Source organism: Pinus tabuliformis, chromosome 6 (assembly GCF_031772625.1).
Source record: "Pinus tabuliformis cultivar Carrire ecotype Pingquan chromosome 6, CPIR1, whole genome shotgun sequence".
In the NCBI taxonomy this organism is placed as follows: domain Eukaryota; kingdom Viridiplantae; phylum Streptophyta; class Pinopsida; order Pinales; family Pinaceae; genus Pinus; species Pinus tabuliformis.
In genome coordinates, this window is record NC_142292.1 from 1525220777 (window position 1) to 1525237505 (window position 16729).

The window sequence follows — 16729 nt, forward strand, 5'->3', positions numbered from 1 at the left end:
GCATCCAGGTTCCTTCTCTATACCTCTGTCTTTCATTGCTTTCCTCAACTTTGGTAGGCACCAAGTAAGGCTCCCCAAACAGTAACATTAGGTTTAAATGGCATTTTTTTAATAAAATCATATGCCTCATCCAAACAACCAGCACGGCCAAGGAGATCAACCATACAAGCGTAATGCCCTGTTCTTGGTGGGATACACTGATCTCGAGTCATGGTATTGAAATAATGCCAACCTTCATTCACTAGACCTGAATGGTTGCAAGCAGTCAGAACAGGCAAGAAGGTTACATCGTGACGCTTCAAGCCCGATTGCTTCGTTTCTTCAAAGAGTTGGAGAAACCACATCCGTTTCGCTCATTATCTTGTATACAAGGAGCGCATTGTCGAGGCTTCCACAATTAGAATACATGTCAGTGAGGCCATTAGCCAGTTCCAGTTTCGGTTCTGACCATATTGGTCACAAGAGGCTTGTAAATGCCAAATACAGCATCGCGGAAGCAATAGAATCATATCAACTCCTGAATCCCTTCCACCAAGTCAACATAAACTATGATATATAGTTCCAAAATTCACAAATGAATTCCAAAAGAATTTTCACTTACCATTGAAATGATAAAATCAAATGAAATGCCAATATCTCGCCCGACAATTGGAGACAGGAAACAATTGCTAAATGCACTCTCCAAAAGTGCCAGCATTTTGTCTATTAGAATCAATGACTCGAGGCAATGCTAATAGAAAATGGTGCATGGATCAAAACCTAGAACACAGATCAACCTGTGAATGATGTCTAAAACTGGAATGACCAAAATAATTGCATAACAGTTTCTGATTATGTCATTAATATAAAGTTTGTTTGAGGCAAATACCCAGCTTCTTTCATCTGCCCAGCTAACTTTTGCAACATGGCATAGATCTCTTGTATTTGTGGGTGTGATCTATCTCCTACAGGGAAAACGTGTACCCTGCTCTTTACCTCAATCCAACTGCAGTGTTCTGCTGCAACTTTTCCTATCTCCATATTGCCATGGGCTCGGCAGGCACCAAGTAAGGCTCCCCAAACAGTAACATTAGGTTTAAATGGCATTTTTTTATAAAATCATATGCCTCATCCAAACAACCAGCACGGCCAAGGAGATCAACCATACAGGCGTAATGCCCTGTTCTTGGTGGGATACACTGATCTCGAGTCATGGTATTGAAATAATGCCAACCTTCATTCACTAGACCTGAATGGCTGCAAGCAGTCAGAACAGCCAAGAAGGTGACATCGTCAGGCTTCAGGGAAACATAACATGTAATCTCTTTTGAGACATTGTTGTCATTTACTGCAAATGTCAAACGCTGACTTTTGATAATGTAGTAGGCATAACACGTACCCTCCTTATAGCATTGGTGTCATGCGATTTTCACTTAAGAAACAAGCGTGACCAACCACTAAACTACACCATCTTCAGCTGCAAACAGCAATGTGGTGCCGAGCATTTTCCCTTCAGTTGCTCTCTCTCCTTGATCCTTACTTGGGGAACCAAAATCTACAAACTTGTTCTAAATGCACGTTTTTCTTAGCGGTTCACTATCTGTGCTTCCACTTCTATTCCATGACCAAGGAAGCAAAGACCAACTCATTCCATGCATCTGGGATGCCTGGAAGACACCAATGGCTGCAATCCTGATATCTCCGTGATTTCTTTTGGTCTAATTCTATAAAATGCTTGCCATAAACAGAAGGGTGCCCATCCTTACGGAAATTTGTCAATCTTGTAACATTTAAAATAGTAACAGGAGTATGCATTTGCTGGACCAGAGTTCCATTCACCTCCCCCTGTATTTAAGATAGCCGTCTTACAATATCTTTTCTGAAGTTTATTCATTTATTTAGGCAACAATATAAGGAATGTAATGGAAAACACAAAGCAAGATTGGAATCTAGCACTCACCTGAAATGGGCGGCTGAGTAGCCACGATAGAAAACACGGGTTCTTGCAGGATTCACATTTTCATCAATGCATTTCCCCCATGTTGTCATTGCCCGCCTGAAAGCTGTGAGCACATCTAATTTTTCATGCACTTCATCTCCTTCTTGAAAGTAGTCTTTCCTGTTATAGTTTAATCCCATTCCAAAAATTTACCGCCAAATGAAACCTTGAATTAAAAGTTTGACCTAAGATTTTGATATATAATCCAGGTTTTAATGAATGAAAATTTCTTTGCAACGAAAAAAATGTTACAGAGCAATATTCATTAAAGTGCCTCACCCCTTTGATGTCTTTCCATGTGCCCACCAATGCCCTCCTTCATTCACTAGACCTGAATGGCTGCAAGCAGTCAGAACAGGCAAGAAGGTTACATCGTGAGGCTTCAAGCCCGATTGCTTCGTTTCTTCAAAGAGTTGGAGAAACCACATCCGTTTCGCTCATTATCTTGTATACAAGGAGCGCATTGTCGAGGCTTCCACACTTAGAATACATGTCAGTGAGGCCATTAGCCAGTTCCAGTTCCGGTTCTGACCATATTGGTCACAAGAGGCTTGTAAATGCCAAATACAGCATCGCGGAAGCAATAGAATCATATCAACTCCTGAATCCCTTCCACCAAGTCAACATAAACTATGATATATAGTTCCAAATTTCACAAATGAATTCCAAAAGAATTTGCACTTACCATTGAAATGATAAAATCAAATGAAATGCCAATATCTCGCCCGACAATTGGAAACAGCAAACAATTGCTAAATGCACTCTCCAAAAGTGCCAGCATTTTGTCTATTAGAATCAATGACTCGAGGGAATGCTAATAGAAAACGGTGCATGGATCAAAACCTAGAACACAGATCAACCTGTGAATGATGTCTAAAACTGGAATGACCAAAATAATTGCATAACAGTTTCTGATTATGTCACTGCAAGCATTACAGCTCTTGACCATTGTCTAAGGTTGTATGGTGATATTCACATCCCCCATGGCAAGCATCTTACCAATGGTGTAACATTGTATGTAATTCTACTGTTCTTCTATATCATTTAATATAAAGTTTGTTTGAGGCAAATACCCAGCTTCTTTCATCTGCCCAGCTAACTTTTGCAACATGGCATAGATCTCTTGTATTTGTGGGTGTGATCTATCTGCTACAGGGAAAACGTGTACCCTGCTCTTTACCTCAATCCAACTGCAGTGTTCTGCTGCAACTTTTCCTATCTCCATATTGCCATGGGCTTGGCAGGCACCAAGTAAGGCTCCCCAAACAGTAACATTAGGTTTAAATGGCATTTTTTTTATAAAATCATATGCCTCATCCAAACAACCAGCACGGCCAAGGAGATCAACCATACAGGTGTAATGCCCTGTTCTTGGTGGGATACACTGATCTCGAGTCATGGTATTGAAATAATGCCAACCTTCATTCAGTAGACCTGAATGGCTGCAAGCAGTCAGAACAGCCAAGAAGGTGACATCGTCAGGCTTCAAGCGCGATTGCTTCATTTCTTCAAAGAGTTGGAGAAACCACATCCCTTTCGCTCATTATCTTGTATACAAGGAGCGCATTGTCGAGGCTTCCACACTTAGAATACATGTCAGTGAGGCCATTCCCTAAAACTAAATGCAACTTAAACCCATTTAAAACCATATGGGCATGGATCTGCTTGCCTTGCTCTATGTCCCCTACGCCAGCACATGCCTTTAAGGCAGTACGAAATGTGACCTTGTTGGGCTTGATGCCAAACCAAGGCATTCTACAAAAGAGTTCCATGGCTTCCTTACAATACAAAAGAATTCCATGGCTTCCTTACAATTCCCTTGCTTCACATAACCTGCAATAATGGCAGTCCAGGACACTAAATCTCTAAGAGACATTTCATCAAATACTCGACGTGCATCCTTGATACATTTGCATTTTGCATACATGTCAACAAGAGCAGTCATGAGAACAACATTAAACCCAAACCCACTTTTGATAGTATAGGCATGGACTTGCTTCCCAAGTTCTAGTGCTACTAAGCTAGCACACACCTTGAGAACACTTCCAAGAGAAAACTCATCCGGTGTCATGTTTGTCTCTCCCATTTTCCCAAAAAGACTTATAACTTGCTCATCCATGCCACGACGAGAGTATTCTGCAAGCAGAACATTCCATGAGACGGAATTTCGTTTGGGCATTTTGTCAAACACTTGGCGTGCATCCTCCAGATTGCCAGACTTCGCATAAAAAATGATAAGTTTTGTGCTCAGAAAAACGTCTGGTTCAAATGCATCTTGGCTCATGCGAGCATGCAATCCCTTTCCCTCTGCAACCTTTTTCTCATAAATGCAGTCCTGCAATAGGCAACAATAGTTATAGGAATCTGTCCAACTCCCTCTTTGATTACCAGTAGACAAAACATTCAAAGTTTCATTCATTGGCAGTTCTTCAAGTAGTGTGTTATCATATTCCTGAATGCCACTTTCATCATGGCCACCTCCCAGTTCTTTGCTAAAAAATTTCAATGTCTTGGGTTGTAATTTAAAGCCATTATTGTCAGTTGTGCTTGCAGAGGGATTACTTTGCTGATGCAGTAGCTTAGCGAAATAAGTCATTTTCTTTTGTCTTAAATGCCAGCATAAGAAAGAGAAACAATATACCTGTAACAATTTGGTGTGGCTTGCTCCATTGCATCAAAAGCTTCCAACCAGTGTCAAATTTGATGGTACTACTGACATTACATTGCTTTTAGTTTGTTTGATTTGCCTTTCCAAGTTATGTGACATTGCATTTACTTGCATAATTAGCAAAAACAAGGACATTGGGTTGATATAGATTGATCAATGGATTTACAGTGACTGATCCTAACGTAAAGCCAGTCCCTGCATGAAGTTAACATTTAAGGTCTAGGGCTAAAGATCTACTAGTTCTGCTAATCCTGTATAGTGAGTCCCTCCGAAGCCTAAGTAAAGGTACAGGGCTCTCAGCCAGCCAGGAAGACAAAATCAGAAGAGCCATGAGAACAAGTGCTAAGAGAATGCTGAAGGCCCAAGGCTGAAGTACCAGTTTCGGCTGAAGTACCAGTTTCGGTAACGTATATAGGGGGGTTGCTATATCGGTGTTTTGATAAGACCTGTAAGTAGAGACTGCGTCAACTTCTTCTGAAACTCAGACAACAGGCAATGATAAATGTCAAAATAGTAAACAAGAAAGAGTGTAAGACTGTAGAACAGATCAATGAAATAGGGATCAAACACGAGCTCCTCCAAATAAACTCGAGCTGTTTCATTAACTATGGCCTGCAATATTACATGATATATTACTGGAAAGGGTCTTCCACAAGCCTATTGTGCCAACTCAGGAGATGTACTGCAATAGAAATAGTCACATGAGCACTATATACCAAAGATCTGAACATTATTGAATAACTAACTTGCAGAGAATCATCATCAATTCAAGATACACCAGTTTATGTTGCTAGCCCAAAATCACACAACTGCAATAGAAATAGTCACATGAGCACTATATACCAAAGATCTGAACATTATTGAATAACTAACTTGCAGAGAATCATCATCAATTCAAGACACGAGTAACATGAAAATCGCCGTGAAGCTTACATTTGACCTTGAAAATAAGCATTTCTTATGACAGACTGTAACACGTGAAGAATACAAGATAAGCACGAATGCTAACAATTAGGACATTAGACCGGCATCCCAGCAGAGACGATAGAAGCATAAAAAATGCGAGTTGCACCACCATGGCAGACCCAAATGCATATTTGAAGCATCCGTCGTACACCTGTAACAGAGAAGGAAGCGGGGAAATAAGACAATGCGTAAAATAATGCAAAAATAGGCTTGAGATTCAGAATTACTTGTTGTAGATTCATATGCTCTTCGTTAGAGATATTATTGTTTTCTTGGTTTCTTTTTTCTTTGTCTTTCGACTTTTACGATGTCAATAATCAGAAGAGCCATGAGAACAAGTGCTAAGAGAAACAATGCCGCGAGTTGAGTAAGTTGGCTTATGCTAATGGATTCCATGTTATGTGAAGCAGGGAGATGTATGTGAATATCCAGGTGCAGAAGAGGCCAATTTATAAAAAAGTTCAACGTGTTTGTAAGCTGGTTTTAAGTGTGAATGGAGCTACAATACTTGAAGCTCGGATGGAGCAGGCCAGTATTTAATGGTCGGCATAAAACGAAAAGCTTACGTTAAGTGAGAAATCGGTGCAATTAAGTGATCTATATGACATGGGGAGCAAATGGCATATGGAATGATGTATGTGGCGGCAGAAGTAAATGCGAAATTACGTGATGTATCTGACATCGGGAAATCTTGGTGGCAGATTGGGTCCAAACTATTCTAATAAAAAATTGGCTAGACAGGAGATCTATGTCAATATCTAGGTGCAGAAATAAGTACATATACGGATTGATTTGGAATGGAGCTGAAATACTTGAAGATCATATTGGAGCAGGGCAGTATTTAATGATGGGCATAAAACGAAAACCTTACATTAAGTGAGCGATCGGTGCAATTAAGTGATCGATCTGACATGGGGAGCAAATGGCATATGGAATGATGGATGTGGCGGCAGTAGTAAATGCGAAATTAGGTAGCTGTGGCCAGTGTGCCCACAAGAAGAGCATCTTAACCAGCCAAATTTCTTGAAGATAGCCCCTTTGAGCCTGTTGCGGTAGATTAAATATGTTGCTGTTATAGAAGACAGTAAGGCAAAACATATCCCACAACTGTGTGAGACATTGTTATCATACAATATGCTGCTGTTATAGAAGACAGTAAGGCAAAACATATCCCACAACTGTCTGAGACATTGTTATCATACAATTGAGTTGTACTTGAATGTTATGTGTCCTATAGGCTTTCTTGAACATTATACAAAACATCCTTCTGTATAATTTTATATCAAACCTCTGGATTGACTAAGCAAATAGGACTAGACAATACCGGTCAACACTGAATGTGGAACCATAATAGACAATGATTAACAGGTGAGGCTAGGTTTATGTTACCCTATTACCATTGACCTGTTGCTAGTATTGATTTACGTATGAGAGTTGTGATCGAATACAAGAAACCCAGTAATATGCAACAACAGCAATGGTCTAAGCAATGGGAATAGCACTAATCTAATGCTTATCCGACTAATCAAGTATGGATATCACATTGTTGGAAATAATACTGAGAGGGGGGGTGAATCAGTATTATCAGATTAATCAAACTTTTTAAATGCTCAGAAACATATACGCTACTTCAGTTAAGTGAACCAGCGTGTACACGCTACTATGACGACGTAAAACAGCGTATAAGAAGAAAACTCACAATTTAGTTAGCTTATTCTTCAATTAAGTGCATCAGGACATTATTCACCACATTAACAGTAAACATGTGCAGTATAACAGAACAGATAAAAAGCCACACACATGAACACCAAGATATAAGGTGGAAACCCAATGTGGGTGAAAACCACCTGCTGCAAGTTGTCTCTATCTTTCTTTAATATGAAACTTCAGTTTACAATCTTTTGTACTGGTGCAGCCTTATACCAGTACGCAGGCTACAACCTGCAGAAGGCTACAACCTTCTCTCGTTCTCCAAACTTCCTTGGAAGGGAGCTCCAACCCCCTTTGCTCTTGTACTAGCCAAGATACTAGTACGTAGGTGCTGACCTACAATCTTCCTTCTTTCAGGTATCACCTTTCATACATTTTCAGACTTGGATATTCCTGAAGCACAACATTACAATCTGAAGACCACAATTCATTCAATTTCCACAACAGATCATTGAAGCATAAAACAACCAAACTTTGAATCACTGATCCACTGAACCCTGTCAAGCACCAGTAGAGCAGACTACAGAACTCTGCAATAACAGTCAGACCCCACTGTAAACCCAAAATCAAGCTTCAAAAGATATACGCTACTTCAATGAGCAAAACCCGCGTATACACGCGCTTTTACCGAAGCCAACCTGCGTACAGATCTAAAAATAAACTTTCTCAATTTGCAGCTATACCAGACATTAGTTAGACCCAGAACGTAACATTGCGACAATATGCAGATCTAGAAATATGCATAATCAACCATATCATGATAGTGCATTTCAAACCATTAGATCCCGATCTATCCTTAGATCTAGTCTTCCATCAACCGATGTGATCTCTCCTTGGCTTAGATCAAGCAACTCAGAACCTGCATATCAGATCTCTTTCTCTCTTAGATATTCAAGCCTTGTCGAAAGATGATTTTGCCTAATGATCTTCTTCTCCTTATATAGTTTTAGGCCTAGCTCAATACCAAGAGGCAAAACCATAGTAACACAATACCATCAACTTTAAAACTAGGGATCGACACGCCCGTCGAGACATAATGGTCCGAAATCATAGGCACAACTTCCAAGGACTAACCACCATGGACCAAAGGAACCTTTCCACATACACGCGCTTTTTATGAATCGAACTAGCGTGTACACGCGACTTGGGCTTAACGAAACGGCGTGTATGAGCTTCCTTGGCATGCTGTACTGAGATCTGTCTTCTGATTAAGTTGCCATCACCTGTACCAACCTCTGAGTGAGTTGCCATCACCTGTACCAACCTCTGAGTGAGTTGCCATCAAGGACAACACTTAAATCATAATGCCAACAATCTCCCCCTTTGGACTTGATGGCAACCACCACACCAAGTCACTCTCCCCCTTTGACATCAAGGGCAAAGGGCTGTGCTCCCCCTGAGGACATGCTGATACCTCTGCTTGGCTGTGCTGACTCGTGCTCCCCCTGACAATAGGCCAGATCAGCAAAAGATGTTCTTCAACAAGAACCAAGACTTATACACCATAAGGGACCGTCATATCACCAAAAGACTCAATACATACATCCATACTCCCTACCAAGAGGGGACATATCAGAAACAACCAATTATATTACAGCATTCATCCCAGGCATAGTGGGGAAACCAACATAGGCCGTTACATGACCTTGACACCATAAAAGAAATATGACAAGAGAGATACATGACATAGAGACAACAGATCTAGACCAAGACTTAGGAAAGGCACCAGCAGCATCTGATAAATATCTTGTTAGATCAGCAACCAGGATTTCTTTCTGAGCTCCTTCTCCTGAAACCAACGACCAAAACATCTGAATGCCAACAATGCTTTATGAGACTTTTAAGCTGCTCCCCCTGAACCTGTGCCTGTTGCACTCCCTGAAACTGTGCCTGAAGAATTCTGACATTCCCATTGCTGTTCAGAACTCCAGAGTTTTCCCTTGCTGTTCAGAACTTCATATACGCGATTTTTCCTGTATAGAACAGCGTATGTACGCGGATATACTTTCTGCAACAAGCGTCCAACATATACGCGACTTACCCATCATGAAACCGCGTGTATACGCACATATCCCTTCCGTAACCTGCGTATACCAACTTTCTGTAGAACAAACAAACTTCAACAACAGGATGAAGCATCAACTACTCCCAGCTTTTGTCTGAGATATTCAAAAGTTTCCCTGGGCAGTGGTTTTGTGAGAATATCAGCAACTTGCTCCTTAGAAGGAACATACTCCAACTTGACCTTCTGCTCAAGCACTTGTTCCCGAAGAAAATGGTACTTGATTGGTATGTGCTTGGTCTTTGAGTGCATGACTGGATTCTTTGAAATGCTGATTGCACTTGTATTATCACATAAGATAGAGACAGGTGGAGTGCAAGTGATTTGAAAGTCCTGCAAGGTCTGCATCATCCAAAGAAGTTGTGTGCAACAAGATGCTGCAGCCACATATTCTGCTTCAGCTGTAGATAAGGCAATCGAACTTTGTTTCTTGCTGAACCAAGATACTAATCTGGAACCCATGAAGAAAGCACCTCCACTTGTGCTTTTCCTATCATCCACACTTCCAGCCCAATCTGCATCTGTGTAAGCATGAAGAGTGAGATCTGTATTTCTAGGATACCATAAGCCATAGTTTTGGGTCCCTTGAAGATATTTGAAGATTCTTTTGACTGCCTGAAGATGAGTTTCCTTTGGGTTGGCTTGAAATCTTCCAACCATTCCTACTGCATGTGTAATATCTGGTCGAGTACCTGTCAAATAAAGCAAACTCCCAATCATGGATCTATAAGTGGGTTGGTGAACTGCTGCTGATTCATCATTTGCACTGAGGCTGCATCCTGTAACCATGGGTGTACATACTGGCTTTGACTCTTCCATGCCATACTTCTTCAAGATCTGCTTGAGGTATTTGGTTTGAGACAAGAAGATACCTCCTTCATTTTGTTGGATTTGCAATCCAAGAAAATATGTCAATTCTCCAAGAAGTGACATTTCGAATTCTTTCTGCATAACCAAGGCAAAGTTTTGACTCATGGTCTCTTCATTGCTGCCAAAAATAATATCATCTACATAAACAACAAGAATTAGCAATTTGTTATTTTCAACTTTTATATAGAGATTGCTATCTGCTGATCCTTTTGAAAAGCCTTGTTGGTGAAGATATTTGTCCAACCGATAGTACCAAGCCCTTGGAGCTTGTTTGAGCCCATAGAGTGCCTTTTTCAATCTGCATACAAGGTTTGGATCATTCCCAAGAATGAACCCATCTGGCTGCTCAATATATACTTCTTCTTCTAAGTCTCCATTCAGGAAGGCTGATTTCACGTCCATTTGAAATACCTTGAAGTTTTGAAAGCTTGAGAGAGCAAGGAACATTCGGATGGCCTCTAGTCTTGCCACAGGAGCAAAGGTCTCTTCAAAATCTATTCCTTCTTGCTGTGCATACCCTTTACAAACAAGTCTGGCCTTGTTTCTAATTACTTCTCCATTTTCATTTAACTTATTCTTGAAGACCCATTTTGTTCCTATTACATTCTTATCTTTTGGTCTAGGAACTAATTCCCAAGTGTTGTTCTTTTCGATTTGCTCAAGTTCTTCATCCATTGCTTTGACCCAACATTCATCTTTGCATGCTTCTTTCACATTTTGTGGTTCAATGGAGGAGAGTAGAGCCAAGTAGCTTGAAGCTTCTGCAAGTGTCCTTCTTGTTTGTACTCCTGCTTCTTTCTGCCCCACAATCTGAGTTTCTGGATGATTCTTTTGGACATATCTGGATGGAGTCTTCTCTTCTATTCTTGTCTGCTCCTCTGGTTCTTCTTGAGATTCTTCTTCTTCTTGAGGTTCTTCTTCTTCATCATTTCGCCTTTGAGAGTAACCTTCATCTTCTTCAATGTCTTCATGATGAACTTGCCTAGGAATATATCCCTTCTCATCAACCACTATATCAATACTGTCAACAATTCTGCCAAGTCTTTTATTGTAGCACTTGTATGCTTTGCTATGTGGAGAATAACCAAGAAGAATGCCCTCATCTGCTCTAGGTTCAAGTTTGCCAAGTTGCTCATCAGTATTCTTAATATAACATTTGCTCCCAAAGATTTTGAAATGCTTCACGGAAGGAGTTTTACCACTCCAAAGCTCATGAGGTGTTTGAGTGCTGTTTACTCGGACATTTGTTTTGTTAAGAATGATAACAGCAGCATGTGCAGCTTCACCCCAGAAGGTTGCAGGAGTACCTGATTCATCGAGCATAGCACGAGCCATTTGTTGGATAGTTCTGTTCATTCTTTCCACAACCCCATTTTGCTGAGGAGTTCTAGCTGTAGAGAATTCTCTTCTTATCCCATGTTCATCGCAGAAATCAAAAAATTCATTTGATGTGAACTCCCCACCTCTGTCAGATCTGAGGCACTTAATTTTGTGTCCTGATTCATTTTCAGCCAATGCTTTGAAGGATTTGAATTTTTCGAATGCTTCATCTTTGTGCTTCATAAGCCCTAACCAAACAAACCTTGAGAAATCATCAATGAATAATATCAGATATTCTTCTCCTCGAGGTGTCCTTTTCCTAAATGGACCACATACATCTGTATGGACTAGCTCAAGAGGCAAGCTAGCTGATCCTTCCTTCTCTGGAAAGTTAGTTCTGGTTTGCTTTCCAAACTGACAAGATTTGCATATGGTGTTGTCTGGAATTTTGATATCTGGAAGATCGCGAACTGCCTGATATTTGCATGCTTTCCTTATTTGTGAGAAGCTTAGATGTCCCAACCTTCGATGCCATAACCAGTGCTCTTCATCCTTGCTAAGATAGCATTGTTGTTGTCCTTCTTCAAATATGTACAGATTATTTGGAGTTCTTTTGCCTTTGAGAACTGTTTTACCTGTATCAAGATCACGAACAAGACATCCATTCGATCTGAAAATAACCTCGGTTTTTTGATCACACATCTGGCTGACACTTAGAAGATTATGCTTCAATCCATCAACATACAAAACATTTCCAGCCTTGACCTTTTCTTTCAAAGGAGCAATACCTTTTCCTTTTATAGTTGCAGGAGTATCATTTCCAAAAGAAACTTTCTTTCCCTTTTCTAAAGTAGAATAAGATTCAAGTTTTTCTTTATCACCTGTCATATGTTTCGAACATCCACTGTCAATGTACCATAGATTTTCCTGTCCTTCTGCATAAAACGCTATCCCACATCTTTCTGTCTGAGGTTCTTTTATTCTCCATTTTTTGGTGCTCGTGGCTTGTTCCTTTTTCTCCTGAAACCTGCTCCTGCATTCAGATTCTTTATGACCAAAATTATTGCAAATAGAACATTCAACTTCATTTTCAAGAACCGAAAAGTTGTTATAGGTCCTCTTTGTAATCCCTGTCATACTTCTTTGTTTTTGAGCTTCCCTAGTCATGATTGTTTTATATGCAACACATTGAGCTGCTTTGTGACCAAAGTTATGGCAAGAAAAGCATTGTCCATTGAAGAAGCTTCTGCGGTTATTGAATCTACCAGCCAACTGATTGTAATTTCTATTTTCATCTATTCTTGTGCCAAACTGAGAAGATTTTACCTGTGGTTGGTTGTAGCTTTTGTTCACCCTTAAGAAGGATTGTCCCTGATAGTTTCTGTTTGTAATTCGTCCCTGCTTTACCTGATTATCTTCATTGTTCTTCTGCTCATTTCTTCTTGCTGCATCAAGATAACTTTTTGAGGTGGATGCTTGAGAGGTTTCTCCATTATAGCCCAAACCTGTCTTGTTTAGAGGAGACCGCTGCACATTGATAATCTCATCCAAAGTTTCAGATCCTTTGACAAACTTAAGATTAATAGCTTTTGTTTTCTCAATTTCTTTTCTGAGACCAACAATTTCACCTTCTAGTTTTTCAAGATGTTTTTCCTTTTCATCAATTTGAAATTGCAAAGTATCAATGATCACACTCTTTTCTTCTATGCATCTCTTGAGTCTAGTAATTTCATTATAGAGATTATCCACATCTACAGCATCCTCATAATCATCATCTTCAAATGCCATTAATAGCTTATATTTATTACCTTGTTCATCTTCATCACTGTTTGATAAGCCATCACTATCTTCATGGGTGTAGTAGCTTTTCTTATTTGCACTTTGTTTCTTATTCCATCTAGCAGGTTCTTTTCCTTTATCCTTATTAGGACATTTTGCAGCATAATGACCTACTCTTCCACAAGCAAAGCATTTGAAAGGTAGCTTACCTCTGAACCTTCCAGCACCCCTTTGAAGATTTCTGACAAAATTTGATTCTTCTTCCTCTTCTTCTGGAACATGGCTTGCTTCATAGTAATCTTCTTTTCTTGATGCCTTAAAAGCAGCTTCCCTTCTGTCTGATGGACCTCCCTTTCTCATTTCATAAGCAGTTAGAATTCCATGTAGCTGAGACATAGTGAGAACTTTGAGATTTTCCTTTTCTTCTATTGCAGATACTTTAGATTCAAACTTGGGGGATAATGATCTTAGAATCTTTTGAACTACTATAGTCTCTTTTATTTCTTCACCCAAATTTTTCATACAATTAACAATCTCATCTACCCGAAGAAAATAATTAGCCACACTTTCATCATTATACATCTTGAGGGTCTCATATTGAATCCTGAGAGTTTGAAGTTTAGCTTGCTTTACCTGTTCATCTCCTTCATAGCTAGTGATCATTTTGTCCCATATCTCTTTTGCTGATTTGAAGTGCATGACCTTCATGAATTCTGTTTGAGATATACTTCCTAATAGAGTACTGACTGCTTTTGCATTTGTTTCATATGCCTTTTTCTCAGCTGGATCTGTAGGAGTAGCTGAAGGAAAAGCATAGCCTGTTTCTACAATGTCCCAAACTTCTGTACCAAGAGATTGAAGATATGCAGTAACTCTTACCTTCCAATAATTGAAATTTGTTCCATCAAAAACCGGTGGCCTGATTGATGCTTCTTTCTCGTAGTTGCTCATGATGAATGATCTTCCTTCAAGCGATCAAGCTTCTTTGAAGGACCTGCTCCGATACCAATTGTTGGAAATAATACTGAGAGGGGGGGTGAATCAGTATTATCAGATTAATCAAACTTTTTAAATGCTCAGAAACATATACGCTACTTCAGTTAAGTGAACCAGCGTGTACACGCTACTGTGACGAAGTAAAACAGCGTATAAGAAGAAAACTCACAATTTAGTTAGCTTATTCTTCAATTAAGTGCATCAGGACATTATTCACCACATTAACAGTAAACATGTGCAGTATAACAGAACAGATAAAAAGCCACACACATGAACACCAAGATATAAGGTGGAAACCCAATGTGGGTGAAAACCACCTGCTGCAAGTTGTCTCTATCTTTCTTTAATATGAAACTTCAGTTTACAATCTTTTGTACTGGTGCAGCCTTATACCAGTACGTAGGCTACAACCTGCAGAAGGCTACAACCTTCTCTCGTTCTCCAAACTTCCTTGGAAGGGAGCTCCAACCCCCTTTGCTCTTGTACTAGCCAAGATACTAGTACGTAGGTGCTGACCTACAATCTTCCTTCTTTCAGGTATCACCTTTCATACATTTTCAGACTTGGATATTCCTGAAGCACAACATTACAATCTGAAGACCACAATTCATTCAATTTCCACAACAGATCATTGAAGCATAAAACAACCAAACTTTGAATCACTGATCCACTGAACCCTGTCAAGCACCAGTAGAGCAGACTACAGAACTCTGCAATAACAGTCAGACCCCACTGTAAACCCAAAATCAAGCTTCAAAAGATATACGCTACTTCAATGAGCAAAACCCGCGTATACACGCGCTTTTACCGAAGCCAACCTGCGTACAGATCTAAAAATAAACTTTCTCAATTTGCAGCTGTACCAGACATTAGTTAGACCCAGAACGTAACATTGCGACAATATGCAGATCTAGAAATATGCATAATCAACCATATCATGATAGTGCATTTCAAACCATTAGATCCCGATCTATCCTTAGATCTAGTCTTCCATCAACCGCTGTGATCTCTCCTTGGCTTAGATCAAGCAACTCAGAACCTGCATATCAGATCTCTTTCTCTCTTAGATATTCAAGCCTTGTCGAAAGATGATTTTGCCTAATGATCTTCTTCTCCTTATATAGTTTTAGGCCTAGCTCAATACCAAGAGCCAAAACCATAGTAACACAATACCATCAACTTTAAAACTAGGGATCGACACGCCCGTCGAGACATAATGGTCCGAAATCATAGGCACAACTTCCAAGGACTAACCACCATGGACCAAAGGAACCTTTCCACATACACGCGCTTTTTATGAATCGAACTAGCGTGTACACGCGACTTGGGCTTAACGAAACGGCGTGTATGAGCTTCCTTGGCATGCTGTACTGAGATCTGTCTTCTGATTAAGTTGCCATCACCTGTACCAACCTCTGAGTGAGTTGCCATCAAGGACAACACTTAAATCATAATGCCAACACACATTACTCACCACTCTTTATCCCGAATCAATAGAGATCATAGGTAAGACGTATGGGTATAGAAGCTGTGTTTGAATCAACCAAGCTTGTGTATGTGCCTTATTTGCATGATATCACAACCTCTAAGCTCATATTGATGAGTAACAAGCCAATGTGTTTCATAGCTCAATGGGTACAGGTATGTCTAACACTCACTATGCTTATCTCCATAATGGAGTTGAATACCAACCTTATAAAGCTCTAAGCTAATATGGAAACATAGAACATCGAAGGGTAACAACTCTGTATTCACTATTATAGCTTACCTATCACATGTATCTATACAACAGGATATAGGATAGATGGATATGCTTTCATTACAGTTACTGCTTAGTTCTTCTCGTGTAATGACCCCTGAGATTACACTTATTCTTCATTAAAAAAATGAGAAGTTACATATTGCATTGCAGAAGCCCAAGACGAAGAGACAAAAAACTGGGACTGTCCGAAGGAGGACCCAAGAAACAGAAAGATAGATTAATGAAAGAATAAAGACAACACATTTATACCGGTCCTAGCCTAAACAGAAGAACAAAAGGAGAATCAGACTGAGAAACAGAAGCATACCTGAGAGAGAGAGTCGAAACAGGGGAATTAGAAAACAAGGAGCCTGAAGTCCAAACTACATTTTGCCAGGACAGAGAGGGATACTTCTCTATACTTTTGTCTAGCCTTATTTTCTGTAGCTGCTATGCAGAATCTGACTGAGTCCATTTTTATCATGGGGTTCGTGCTATATAGTGGAGCAACTCAGTTCATGATTTCAAGTAGTGATTGTGGTATACTGAGTATTTGTGGTGAGAGATTTGCATTGATTAGGAACTTCTCCTTCCCCATATCTGTTAATGTAAGTGCATTGTGATTCCACTGCACTACGA

General features: G+C 39.9%; 1 protein-coding gene across 1 annotated transcript; it reads right to left on the reverse strand.

Annotated features, from left to right (window-relative positions):
• Positions 1-3680: 3680 nt before the first annotated feature.
• LOC149264528 (putative pentatricopeptide repeat-containing protein At3g13770, mitochondrial) lies at positions 3681-4574 on the reverse strand. Its single transcript, XM_089399314.1, has one exon. It carries the CDS (start codon positions 4572-4574, stop codon positions 3681-3683), a length of 894 nt encoding a protein of 297 aa, XP_089255440.1.
• Positions 4575-16729: the final 12155 nt, after the last annotated feature.